The sequence below is a fragment of the Armigeres subalbatus genome, chromosome 1, assembly GCF_024139115.2.
Source record: "Armigeres subalbatus isolate Guangzhou_Male chromosome 1, GZ_Asu_2, whole genome shotgun sequence".
Lineage (NCBI taxonomy): Eukaryota > Metazoa > Arthropoda > Insecta > Diptera > Culicidae > Armigeres > Armigeres subalbatus.
In genome coordinates this window covers 285,370,065-285,384,530 of record NC_085139.1, presented here as the reverse complement: position 1 = coordinate 285,384,530, position 14,466 = coordinate 285,370,065, and the positions used below count along the sequence as shown (strand labels likewise).

Below are 14,466 nucleotides of genomic sequence, written 5' to 3'. Positions count from 1 at the left end.
GTGATGTAGCAAAAAAATGCCATTCTGCATCAATTCCGTACATTGATTTAAATTGACATAGGCTCGAAAAATTCTTACGATTTTTGTACTGCGACGCTGCTCTATCAGACATGAAATATATCTTTTTGACTTCTTTATGCTTATCAACGCGTAAAAAGTTAATCATTTTTTCAATGAACAAGTTTACGGATACTGAATCGTGTCTTAAATCTTCGGAAATTATAATAAAACTTAAGTGTTCAATTTGCGTACTTCCATTAAAATAAATAACGAATGGATGAATTGTAGCTTGTTGTACGTTCCAGTGATGGGACTGCACTTCATCTTGCAATACAAAGCTGTAATTTTCAGAAAAATCACAAATGACTAAAAATCACCATTTTGTAATGTATTTTTCGTATTTTTTAAAAAGCTGGATTGTTCTGTTTTAATGAAATCGTGAGGGATTAAACTTTCTAATTTCAAGCAAAAATATGACACAAACTCATCTACAGGTTTTACAATAGTTTCTATGTCACACCTATCCGTGGTAACCCATTGCTCAAATGATAACTTCAAACTCTTCAAACTCAGCGAATAAAGTATTTTCCAATGATGAAGAATCTGGACAATCCGAACAAGATCGTAGATAGCAATTTGATGTTGTATTTTCACACAAAAGACTACCAGTTAACATTTTAATATCCTTTGTTAAATTGATTCTTTTCAAACTATGTAAAATAAGATTAATATTCTCATGGGTTGTGCACACACACATTATGTGTTCCTGAATTGGAAAGAAGCTTACATTGCCTTGGCCGAAGGCTTGCAAATGAGGAAAACCTATTTTAATATTATCGTGAATTTCCTTGAAGCGTGTGTACGCTTCTTTCAAAGTCGTCATCATTAATCGTTTTTGGATTGCTTGACGCTTTCCATCTTTTTTACTGATACATAATCTTTTGACCAGGCATAGCTCGACTTACTTCATCATCTTCAAAATATTGAACTACTATTTCTTTTGTCTCATCTGTTAATGCAGTACTAGACCTAGTATTTTTGGTTGAAAGACAGTTATTCTTCAATTGTTTTGCCTCTTTTACTGTATTTCTATTGGTTTTGAACTCATCAATGGCATCCTGAATAGACCACGAACTTGGCAGCATCGACAAAATCAATAATTTTTCTTTCCTTGTCGTGGCTGCATTCGAGAACCTTTCCTTCATATTTATAATTACCTCATCGTAGTCTGTATTTTCCACATCATCAGGTCCTAATTTGAAGAGGTTTCTTCGTACAGCTTCGTTTATTTCACGGTATTTTTCTCCGGGTAATAAACGTAGTCCATCTTACTCCATTTAATCGGAGTCACTTTTATCCCAGCTATGCCCTCGTTAAAGCGTTCGATGTTGACCTTTTGGATACACTCATCTTCCGATTGATTTGTTGAAACAGATTTCGCTGATGGTACGGTGGCAAGGCTCTCAGCACTTAATACTTCTGGTAATTCCTCAGTTGTTGTCGATACATCTGGCAATTCCTCAGTTGCTGTCGTTTTCGAACTTCCTGCGCTCTGCTCAACCGATGATATACAGATTGCTCTTTTGTCAACGTTTAGACGGCAGGACGTGCAAATGCGTAAATTTGTATTCAATGTGGACATTGGAGCATAACCAGTCGCTTTCAGTTTATCTATGGTGCTTTCGGTGAGATTTCGTAACTCTTTTGAACACTTTTTCCATCAAACGGCCTACAACAGTTGAGAAAGCGGCTACTCATGTTGTTCGTAATATTTCAATAAACAAAATCACTTTTAAGTTTTTACTGACTAGTTTGGTGTCATTTGCTTGATCGAAGAAAAAATTACTATAAGATCTTTAACAACCTTAGTAGTAGTAATTTTTTGCTTTTTCGTGAGCATTGTCATGGTATGTACCTATCATGCATTTGTTGTTGTTGAAGATACCCGTTTCCTCCCGATCATAAAGTCTATTCTCTAAGAGGTATATTTTTGCAGGTAAACTATAGACGTACACGTGTATATAAATCTTTGATTTTGCAGCTTTTGTCTTAAAAATAACATTTCTGATATGTTTCTATCAACGTTATTATCAACAGGTTTCAACACTATTAAAAGAATTTTTCGCCAGTCACGTGCAATGAAAATTATGACACTATCAATACTTTTGATCACAACACTGGATCGTGTCTATGTTTCTTATAGATGCTATGAATAATTAAATCAAAATATCATGAAAACAACTTGTTTAAATCACGTCCCTTAACAATAAAATCTGCATCAAACTGCAATTCTCGAAATAACTTACACAGGAAAAAAATTTTTTTTACTAAATGTGAAAATTGTGAAATGTTTGAAATGTCATAACTTTTTTGTTTATTAGTTTACCATCACCAAATTTTTATGGTAGATAGCTAATATAATGGACCGTTTTCCCTAAAAAAATTACGTTCGAAAAAAGATAGGGTTTTGAGATATTTGAGTTTTGTGACAAAATGATATTTTTAAAGGCAAAAAAATTTTTTTAATGTGCGCATTTTCTTAAGAATCACCATTTAATTGTCTAACTTTGCTGAAAAATCATAACAATCGAACATTCCGTTTTTGCTGTGCAGCTTTTTAAATATTTTTGAACCATTTTCACATACACCCTTTTGAAAAGTTAGTCGTGACTCAATATGAAGATTTGATATCGAAAATGACGATTTAGATGAAATTGAAAAACTGTGCAGAGTTTCAAATATTTTCGAAATGGTCGCTCAGGATCGACTGACATGCCCCCGTGGAATGCCTCAATATTAAAAAAATAGCTAAAAATGTCTTCGGATATATATTTCCTCAGGGATTTCTTTAAAAGTTTCTCCGGGATTCCTTCGTAGATTTCATCATAAATTCTCTTGGATTTTCATTTGAAAATCAATTAGATAATGAAATAGTTTCCGATGGAATTACTTATTTAATTTTCTAAGATTAGAACAAAAAAATGAATAACAAACATTAAAAAATGCCAAATGTATTACTGGAAGAATTTCGGAAAGAACCCATTAAAGCATTTTCGAAGGAACTCCGGCGGGAGGATCTGGAAGAATTCATGGAGAATGTTTCAAAGGAATTTCTGGAAGAAGTTCTGAAGAAATTCCTTTGAGAAATTTCGAAGACATCCCTTAAACAATATCTGAAAGAATTTATTTAAGGAATTCATTGAATAATTGCCGAAGAAATTTCATAAGGAATATTTTTCGAAGGATTTCTTTAAGAAATATTCGTAGGCATTGCTTAAGTAAATTGAAGAGTTGCTAAACAATTTTTGAAGAAATTTTCGGAGGAATTATTAAATAAACTTTCGAAAGAATTCCTTGAGAAGTCTCCGAAGGAATTCCTAACTAAATTTTCGTAGGAATTCCTGAAACAATTTTTTCGTATGCATTCCATAACGAATTTCCGAAAGACATTCGTACAGGATTTTCTGAAAAAAAAATCCGTAATGGAAAGTCGGAAAGAATTTTCGGAGAAATTTTGTAAGAATTTTCGGAGAAATTTTGTAAGAAATTTCCGAAAACGTTCCTAAAGTAATTTTCCAAGATTTTTTTTAAAGGAAACTTTTTGGAGGAATAACTGGAGGAATTTACCAGAAAAACCAAATGGTTTTGTCAATCTTATCCAAAAATTGATTTCAAAATAAAAATTAGTTACACTGGATAAAAAACTGGAAAAGCATTCACAGTAGGGATTTAATAAGTTTGCCAAATTGGTTTGTCAAATAAGTCAACTGTCCTAATAGCACAAACCAAAAAATAAAATTTTTTGTTAATATTTGTTGTCGATATGAATATTTCCTAGATATTTAGCATTTCACAAGTTTTTTGATGATTTGTCAATTGATACGTACGAAACCATTTTTTGTTAAATATCTTGGCTGTGCATATGCACAGCATATGTTTCGAAATGGAAAAATAGATATGAAATTTGCGAAAAAGAATCCACGTGTCTTGGCCAAGATATTTAACAAAAAAATGGTTTTCGTACGGTCGAGTAGCAGAATAATATGCAATTAATTGTAATCAAGTGTCGGTCTTTCACCGTCATTAGTCGTCTGAGTACACGCGACCGTTTACGTAAAGGCAATCAAACTCATCAAATGCTTTAGCTAAGCAAGCCTTTGGCACAGCAGAGTGCGATTGAATTCGCATTCTATACCGTCCTGCCCAGTCCGTTGCTGGGGCATGGAGTGCGATCCTCTCGTTTAATAAACAATGTGCACTCGCTTGGCTGTGGATATACAACAGTAAAGCAAATGTGGAGATTGGGCAAATCAAGCATCCGAAAGATATTCAATTTGCAAAAAAGAGAGCTAACCGCGGTGGAGGTTGGTACCTGGATTCTGATGGCTTTTCCGCAAACGTGACCTTTAAGTGGTCTTGTTGTGTAGGGGTTATCACGCCTATCTAGAGAGTAGGAGGTTGAGGGTTCGAGTCCCTCCAAGACACGTGGATTCTTTTTCGCAAATTTCATATCAATTTGTCCATTTTGAAACATATGCTGTGCATATGCACAGCCAAGATATTTAACAAAAAATGGTTTTCGTACGGCCGAGTTGCCGAATAATATGCAATTAATTAAAAATCTAACTAAATAAGTGGCCTGGTTGATTAAAAAAAACTAAAAATACCTGAATTGCATTGATGTGCCTTCACCAGTGAAAGATCCTATAAGAATGGGAGCGCTTTGGGCATGTATTCAAGCCTTCACAAGAGCTTATGTACTAGAACAAACATAAAATAGGACATTTGGTCGAATAGGACATTTGGCTGAAGAGGACATATGGTCGAATAGGACATTTGACCGAATAGTACATTTGGCCGAATAGGTCATATGGTCGAATAGGACATTTGGCCGAAAAAGACATTTGGCCGAATAGGACGTTTAGTCGAATATGACATCTGCACGAATATGACATTTGGCCGAATAGGACATTTGGTTGAATATGACATTTTGCCGAATATGATATTTGGCCGAATAGGACATTTTGCCCGAATTGGGCATTTGACCGAATAGGACATTTGGTCGAATAGGACATTTGGTCGAATAGGACATTTGGCCGAATAGGACATATGGTCGAATAGGACATTTGGCCGAAAAAGACATTTGGCCGAAAAAGACATTTGGCCGAATAGGACGTTTAGTCGAATAGGACATTTGGTCCGAATATGTTATTTTTTTTCGAATTTTCACGGTTGGAGTCTATTGGAAGCACTTGCTAGGCTGAACGTAGATCTGGCTAACGAAGGATCGACGAGCACCTACCGGAGGGAAGCAGGCTCGAGCCAATGCTGCAGCAAGCTCTTCTGGACTCAGGTTTACCAGATTTCTCCCAAATCTAATTGTTTCTGCTAGCACATCCAGAGAGTCCGTCATTGATGTTACCTATTACAGTCCTGTCCTGCATTACCGAGGAGCATAAACTGGAGAGTCTGCGAAGGCTATACACATAGCGATCATCATGCGGTCCGATACTGCGTCGGAGGGAAGCTAGCGTGTGAGCACTTGAGTGTGGTATCAAAGAGCTTAGGTGGACGATAGAAACTTTTAACAAGGATGTGCTAGCAGAAGCAATTAGATTTGGGAGCAATCTGGTAAACCTGAGTCCCGACGAACTGGCTGCAGCATTGACTATGAGGAACGACTGGAGCACGCAAGATTGCGGGAGTCGATTCGACGCGTATTGATTTGAAAAAAGTGGAACATTGGAATTATCGGCGAAACTATTGATTGAAGACTTTTGATGTCTTCTGGAGAGTGTCTTTATTTTTCAAGCACTTTATTTGAGGAGTAAGAAAAATGGAAAGGGTACACCCCGAAATTTTTTTCTGTTCATTATTTAGTTTCTCAGTGCATAATTTTGTTATCATTATTAAGTTTCATGGCCAAACTTATTCATTTGAGGGGGGATTTTAATTTTTTTCAGAAGAATAATAATATTTTGAACTTCCATAAAAAAAATCTTTAAGGAAACTGATGAAGATTTTATTAATGTATGCCTTTATTTTTTATTGTCCCCTTTTTCATTATCGTAAGGTCAGTGGGACAAAAGAAGAAATAAATATTTGTTTCGGCCTAATTTCTTTTCTTGGATTTGCCGAAAAGCTCCTGGGATTTGCTAAACAGTGTTTTCAAAATTCACAAAAGAAAATTCAGTTGTCCCCTCAAGATATTATTTTCGTGCAAAAAATCCGAACTGGGAGGGGGTGTGGTAGCCTTCATCAAGTGAGCCAGCCTAGGGCTGAAAACCTCTCAAATGAAGACAAAAAAATACACCTGATCCAAGTAAACGAGAAGGAGGGAGTAGCTCAAGCCAAAAAGGCCTTTTTCAGAGCTCCAGCCACGCTCACAGAAGAGAAGGGTTTTCCTACCACTCACGCAGAAAATCATAATTTTAAAAGAAGCACTGCGACCGATGGCGACGTCAGCTACTAGATTTGCCATCTGTACGAATAAATTTCTGCACTGTCTCCCTTCTCATAAAGTTTTGGCCATGAAAAGAATAGATTTTATTTTCCCAAAGCGCCTTTCTAATCACTAAAGATGGTCCGAACTTTGCGGGAAAATTTCTTTTGCTGCTGTCGGATGATTTACTTTCGGCTCAGTGCTGCTGTTGGCAACCGCCAATCAATTACTCCTTTTCGCTAGTACACCTGCTACCGGCGTCATCTTGGGACAGCTGCTGTGCGGCCTTTGTGCCCGTTCTCGGCGAAGTTTTGTTTGAACTGAGGCTTAGAGCCCAGTCCGTAATTTGCACGGTTTTGATGTCTGTGCTTGCGATGCACATACGGAATTGGTTGGTTTACCAATTTTGAACAGTGCTTGGCGAAATTTAATTTTTCAATAGCTTACCGCTTTTAAACCATTGTTTTTAATAGTTGAGAAACATCTTAAAGAGTTCGTTGATCGATTGATATCAAAATCTGGCAGTTTGTGTCTATCATTCCCAAGGCGAACTTTATATTTCAGAATGTGCACATCAACTACTTAATGGAATGCTACCATAATAGCATCGGCCTATAGCCTAAAAGGATCAACATCCATAAAGTGGCTTTAATGAATTTACATTATTTCTACTAATGAAATCCACTTCCGTAGTAAAACTTGATTTTAAAATCTCGTGCTCAATAACCAATTGTCAAAATGTCTCACTGCATTGACTTAATTTGTTGACTAACATCGCTTTCTTTCTCTATCGTTCAATTACAGAATGAAATTCAAGTGAAGTACACTGTTCCGGAAACAACCGTCTGAAGCAGAGTGTCAGAGCTCCATTATCGTTAAACCCACTCGAATTTCCCATAGCTCCGAGCGATGGAAATTAAACCAGAGCTGCCAACCGTCTGCAAAGGGGGAGGAGCGGGCGGATGATTTCGGTTCCGGGTACCAAGTTTTGCTTTCCTTCTTTCCCACTCATCTCACCTGGCGGGGACGATCAAAACAATGCCATCTGATACCGGACACCGAATGTGAATCAGTTGTTTCCCAAAGTATCGTTAGTGAAGTTTGCCCAAAATCACGGACTCGGTGCGCAACGTCCAGGCCGGTGGAGCGCTCTGGCAGAACCCGGCCGCAAAAATGCTAATCAAGGCCAACATTTGGATGTACGTGTTTCAGCTTGTTGTGATGAAAGGTAAGTACGGGACCGGGAGTTGTGTGGGGTTCAATTTGTAAATTAACAAGTTTGCCACCCCTGTCTCGAATTTCGTAATTCCCGTTCAGTTGCTTTTAAAGGTTGTTATACAACCCGTCATCGTTTCGGATTCTCACCAAACTCCCTAGGTTTAGCACAACTTGTGTTAATGTTGTCTGGACAAAACCGGAAAACATGATGGGAAGTCTCCCTTCCTCGAATACCAATTAATTTTAAAGAAGCATTCCAGTCACGTCCGCCCTTTCGTCACTATCTTAGGGTGGAGCAGCAGCACGGCGGCGGCGGCGCCATCAAACAAACGGCCGTCAATGCTCAAAGAACCAATTTCCTCCCGCTACGATTGGGAGTTGAATTGAATTACCCCATCCTACGGATCCGAGCGTCTTTCTCAGCTCGCCGCTCAATTTTCAATTCGTGGCATAGCGGAGCAGTAAGTTGTCGGTCGCCATCACGGGCGGCGGCGGTCAAATTCGCGAAATAGATTTTATGCTAATAAGGCTGGAGGGGGCTTTTGTTCAAAATTGACGCAACCGGTGGAAGCCATTCTGTGGGTGAATCGAAGTCGCGGAATTGCGCGATGTCACGATGACGGTGGGGAACCCGGTGTAGAAGGCGGGGAAGGCTCGCACTGACGGACGGGGGACAATTTGTACTCGTTAATCTATTTCGATTTGTCGCTGGTCCTGTCGCTTTGTAGGGCGACTTAGTTGTGACAGGGCAATTTATTTGAGCACAGCATGTTAATTGAATGATTATGGTGCTTCTGGCACGGGGAAGGCAATGGGGAAGCCGTGGTTGATGTTGGATTCCATCCATATTGCATCCAAGCAAGAAACAAATTTCAATTCAATTTTCTTTGCCATTCCACAATTGTATTTTGCTTTTATTAAATTTATTCTGTGAGAAGATGCTGGATGGTTGTGTTAAGGTTCCTGTGAATTTGGCTTGTCGGACGTGACAGGCAAACATAAATTTATTGAATCAAACCGAAAGGAAACTTCGGTCAATAGGCCAGAAGATATCTGGTTAAACGGTTGTTAGTCCAAGCAATTGCTCGGTCGGACGGTTATTCTGGTTCATTGAAAAAGCAACATCATGTCATGTTTAGTTTCCAATTTCCTCGGTTTGCGTAGTAAAATGGCAGTGTATAGACCCACAGGAGAAAATATATCATTCAGACTGAATTGTGATATTGATTTTTTAAGGCTTTACTATATTTCTGTGGCTTGTTTAAGATGTACCAAGATTAGAGAGGTATAAAGCAGCGTCATGGAAAAACTTCAGTATACAAATACCATTTACTTTGTTCCTAGTTTAGCTACTTTTGCTAAAATAAGTAATTCAATCGTTTTGAGTAAATTTGGTGATTACTTTGATGGTCTGTTGGTCCAATATCATAATCGTTCTCACTGGCGGCGCCAGAGTTCTGGTAATCGTCGGGCACCAGCATTTTTGGTGTAATTGGTTAATCAGTAAAGCGATGAAAAAATTGATAAAAAAACATGTCAAGCAGTTTCAAATATTAGGAAATTTTTATTTGTATTTTATTGTCTATGAATTATAATTTATTGAAAAGGTCTATAGGAATTCTTTGGAGTGTTTTTCCAAAAGCTTCAATTCCTGGAAATCGAGTTGTACTATAGGAATGATTCCCTTCGGAATTCAGAAAGGATTCTCCTCGGAATTCGGGCAGAATTCTCCTCGGAATCCGAGACGAATTCTCCTCGGAATCTTTAAAGGATTCTTTTTGGAATCCGGTAATGAATCTTTTTCCGAAAAAAATCCACTCGGCAACCGGATATGATTCCTCTCGAATCCTGGAAAAGAATCTTCACGGAATTCGGGCAGGATTCCTCTCGAAATTCGGACAGGAATCCAGACAGAAATCCTCTCAGAATCCAAACAATATTCCTCTCGGAATCCAGACAGGATTGCTGGATTCCTCTCAAATCCTGAAAAGGAATCTTCTCGGAATTCGGACAGGATTCCTCTCGAAATTCGAACAGGAATACGGACAGAGTTTCTCTCGGAGTCTGGACAAGATTCCTCTCGGAATCCAGGCAGGATTGCTGTCGGAAACCGGATCGGATTCTTGTCGGAATCTGGATAGGATTCCTGTCGAAATTTGGATAGGTATCCTGTCGGAATCCGGATAGTATTCCTGTCGGACTCCGGATAGGATTCCTGTCGAAATCCGGATAGGATTCCTGTCGAAATCCGGATAGGATTCCTGTCGGAATCCGGATAGGATTCCTGTCGGAATCCGGATAGGATTCCTGTCGGATCCGGATAGGATTCCTGTCGGATCCGGATAGGATTCCTGTCGAAATCCGGAAAGGATTCCTGTCGGAATCCGGATAGCATTCCTGTCGGAATCCGGATAGGATTTCTGTCGGAATTCGGATCGGATTCCTGTCGGAATTCGGATCGGATTCCTGTCGGAATTCGGATCGGATTCCTGTCGGAATTCGGATCGGATTCCTGTCGGAATACGGATAGGATTCCTGTCGGAATCCGGATAGGATTCCTGTCGGAATCCGGATAGGATTCCTGTCGGAATCCGGATAGGATTCCTGTCGGAATCCGGATAGGATTCCTGTCGGAATCCGGATAGGATTCCTGTCGGAATCCGGATAGGATTCCTGTCGGAATCCGGATAGGATTCCTGTCGGACTCCGGATAGGATTCCTGTCGGACTCCGGATAGGATTCCTGTTGGAATCCGGATAGGATTCCTGTTGGAATCCGGATAGGATTCCTGTTGGAATCCGGATAGGATTCCTGTCGGAATCCGGATAGGATTCCTGTCGGAATCCGGATAGGATTCCTGTCGGAATCCGGATAGGATTCCTGTCGGAATCCGGATAGGATTCCTTTCGGAATCCGGATAGGATTCCTGTCGGAATCCGGATAGGATTCCTATCGGAATCCGGATAGGATTCCCATCGGAATCCGGACAGGATTCCTGTCGGAATCCGGATAGGATTCCCTTCAGAATCCGGGAAGGATTCCCTGCGGAATCCGGGAAGGATTCCCTGCGGAATCCGGGAAGGATTCCCTGCGGAATCCGGGAAGGATTCCCTGCGGAATCCGGGAAGGATTACCTGCGGAATCCGGGAAGGATTCCCTGCGGAATCCGGGAAGGATTCCCTGCGGAATCCGGGAAGGATTCCCTCCGGAATCCGGGAAGGATTCCCTCCGGAATCCGGGAAGGATTACCTGTGGAATCCGGGAAGGATTACCTGCGGAATCCGGGAAGGATTACCTGCGGAATCCGAGAAGGATTCCCTGCAGAATCCGGGAAGGATACCCTGCGGAATCCGGGAAGGATTCCCTGCGGAATCCGGGAAGGATTCCCTGCGGAATCCGGGAAGGATTCCCTGCGGAATCCGGGAAGGATTCCCTGCGGAATCCGGGAAGGATTCCCTCCGGAATCCGGGAAGGATTCCCTCCGGAATCCGGGAAGGATTCCCTCCGGAATCCGGGAAGGATTCCCTCCGGAATCCGGGAAGGATTCCCTCCGGAATCCGGGAAGGATTCCCTCCGGAATCCGGGAGGGATTCCTCCGGAATCCGGGAAGGATTCCTTTCGGAATCCGGGAGGGATTCCTCCGGAATCCGGGAAGGATTCCTCCGGAATCCGGGAAGGATTCCTCCGGAATCCGGGAAGGATTCCCTCCGGAATCCGGGAAGGATTCCCTCCGGAATCCGGGAAGGATTCCCTCCGGAATCCGGGAAGGTTTCCTTCCGGAATCCGGGAAGGATTCCCTCCGGAATCCGGGAAGGTTTCCTTCCGGAATCCGGGAAGGATTCCCCTCCGGAATCCAGGAAGGATTTCCTCCGGAATCCGGGAAGGATTCCCTCCGGAATCCGGGAAGGATTTCCTCCGGAATCCGGGAAGGATTTCCTCCGGAATCCGGGAAGGATTCCCACCGGAATCCGGGAAGGATTCCCACCAGAATCCGGGAAGGATTCCTCCGGAATCCGGAAGGATTCCTCCGGAATCCGGGAAGGATTCCCTCCGGAATCCGGGAAGGATTCCTCCGGAATCCGGGAAGGATTCCTCCGGAATCCGGGAAGGATTCCTCCGGAATCCGGAAGGATTCCCTCCGGAATCCGGGAAGGATTCCTCCGGAATCCGGGAAGGATTCCTCCGGAATCCGGGAAGGATTCCTCCGGAATCCGGGAAGGATTCCTCCGGAATCCGGGAAGGATTCCTCCGGAATCCGGGAAGGATTCCTCCGGAATCCGGGAAGGATTCCCTCCGGAATCCGGGAAGGATTCCTCCGGAATCCGGGAAGGATTCCTCCGGAATCCGGGAAGGATTCCTCCGGAATCCGGGAAGGATTCCCTCCGGAATCCGGGAAGGATTCCTCCGGAATCCGGGAAGGATTCCTCCGGAATCCGGGAAGGATTCCTCCGGAATCCGGGAAGGATTCCCTCCGGAATCAGGAAGGATTCCTCCGGAATCCGGGAAGGATTCCTCCGGAATCCGGGAAGGATTCCCTCCGGAATCCGGGAAGGATTCCTCCGGAATCCGGGAAGGATTCCTCCGGAATCCGGGAAGGATTCCTCCGGAATCCAGGAAAGATTCCCTCCGGAATCCGGGAAGGATTGCCTCCGGAATCCGGGAAGGATTGCCTCCGGAATCCGGGAAGGATTCCCTCCGGAATCCGGGAAGGATTCCTCCGGAATCAGGAAGGATTCCTCCGGAATCCGGGAAGGATTCCTCCGGAATCAGGAAGGATTCCTCCGGAATCCGGGAAGGATTCCTTCCGGAATCCGGGAAGGATTCCTTCCGGAATCCGGGAAGGATTCCCTCCGGGATCCGGGAAGGATTCCTCCGGAATCAGGAAGGATTCCCTCCGGAATCCGGGAAGGATTCCCTCCGGAATCCGGGAAGGATTCCTTCCGGAATCCGGGAAGGATTCCTTCCGGAATCCGGGAAGGATTCCTTCCGGAATCCGGGAAGGATTCCTCCGGAATCCGGGAAGGATTCCTCCGGAATCTGGAAGGATTCCTCCGGAATCCGGGAAGGATTCCCTCCGGAATCCGGGAAGGATTCCCTCCGGAATCCGGCAAGGATTCCTCCGGAATCCGGGAAGGATTCCTCCGGAATCAGGAAGGATTCCTCCGGAATCCGGGAAGGATTCCTCCGGAATCCGGGAAGGATTCCTCCGGAATCCGGGAAGGATTCCTCCGGAATCCGGGAAGGATTCCTCCGGAATCCGGGAAGGATTCCCTCCGGAATCCGGGAAGGATTCCCTCCGGAATCCGGGAAGGATTCCCTCCGGAATCCGGGAAGGATTCCCTCCGGAATCCGGGAAGGATTCCCTCCGGAATCCGGGAAGGATTCCCTCCGGAGACCGGGAAAAATTCCCTCCGGAATCCGGGAAGGATTGCCCTCGGAAGGACTCCTCTCGGGAAGGATATATCTCGGAATCCGGAAAGGATTCCCCTCGGAATCCGGAAAGGATTCCCCTCGGAATCCGGAAAGGATTCACCTCGGAATCCGGAAAGGATTCCCCTCGGAATCCGGGAAGGATTTCTTTCGGAATCCGGGAAGGATTCCTCTCGGAATCCGGGAAGGATTCCTCTCGGAATCCGGGAAGGATTCCCCTCGATTCGGTTCAGTATCTGGAAAGGATTCGGTTCGGTATCCGGAAGGGATTCCTTTCGAAATTTATAACAACTTATGCCGATTCCTCTCGCAATCCGGGAAAAGGATCCTTCGGGAATGGGATGAATTCCTGTAGGAACTTTTGGCAGAATTCCTGGAGGAACTACTGGAAGAATTCCTGGAGGGAATTCCGGAGGATTTCCTCTCGGATTTTTTTCATGGAATTCCTGATGGATAGTTTTGAGGAATGTCTAAAGATTTTAAAGAATTTTCAGATTTTTGGAAGAATTCGAAAGACTTTTGGAGGACCTTCCGGAGAAATTCCGGAAGAGTTCCTGGAGAAGCTTCAAGAGGAATTTTTAGAAGGAGTGTCTGGAGGTTTCTCTGGAAGAAATTCCTGAAGGAGCTTCCGGAAAAAATTCTTGGAGGAACTTCCGGAAAGATTATAATTTTGATGTTGGTTTTTGTAAAAATATCATTTCATGCAGTTACGACAGCAAAACGAAATCAAAAGATGTAATCAGTCACGTAAATTAGAATTTGAAACAAATCATGATTTCAATTTGATGTCGACCTCAAAAATGTTTTCAATTTGCTCTATTTATGATAATCGGACTTTTCTCGGAAAGTGTACTGGGCCCTGTGCAAACTTCTTCGAGATCCTAGATCCTAGATCCTAGATCCTTCGTACAGAAAACCTGTAATAAAATGTTTATTTAAAGGGGGAATTGTCATATGAAACATGTCCAGTCCAGTAATCGAATATGGCCGGGGTTCTGCCAAATCGCACCAAGCGCCAGCAGATAATTCACCATTTTTCTGACCAAGATTTCGTTCAACAGATTCAATTGATTACAAATCGAATCGGATATCCCTCAACTCCATAGCTGAGGATATCCTCCAAAAAGTGTACGTATGAATTGCTATATGAAATGATTTCCGTTTTCCTTTTACGAACAAAATATCACAAGTCAGTCAAAAAGCCGCTTGGTGCGGTTTGGCAGAACGCCGACCAATATGATGCTTCTACAAGATAAACGAAGTCTAATAACTTGTCCTGTAGTTAATAACTGTGAAAGTACATCACGGATACTAATCTGCTAGGCGGACATGGCGATGAAATATTTATAACAACTTATGCCGCTCCTTCTATCGTA

The 14,466-nt window shown here is 42.7% G+C and overlaps 1 protein-coding gene across 1 annotated transcript in view; it reads left to right on the top strand.

Moving 5' to 3' along the window:
- Positions 1-14,466, top strand: part of LOC134215187 (uncharacterized) — a 305,718-nt gene that overhangs the window by 141,243 nt on the left and 150,009 nt on the right. The window contains exon 2 of the mRNA XM_062694424.1: positions 7,247-7,670. Within this exon, the coding sequence (XP_062550408.1) occupies positions 7,616-7,670 (55 nt within the window). The 5' untranslated portion in view covers positions 7,247-7,615. The remainder of the gene's footprint in view (positions 1-7,246; positions 7,671-14,466) is intronic.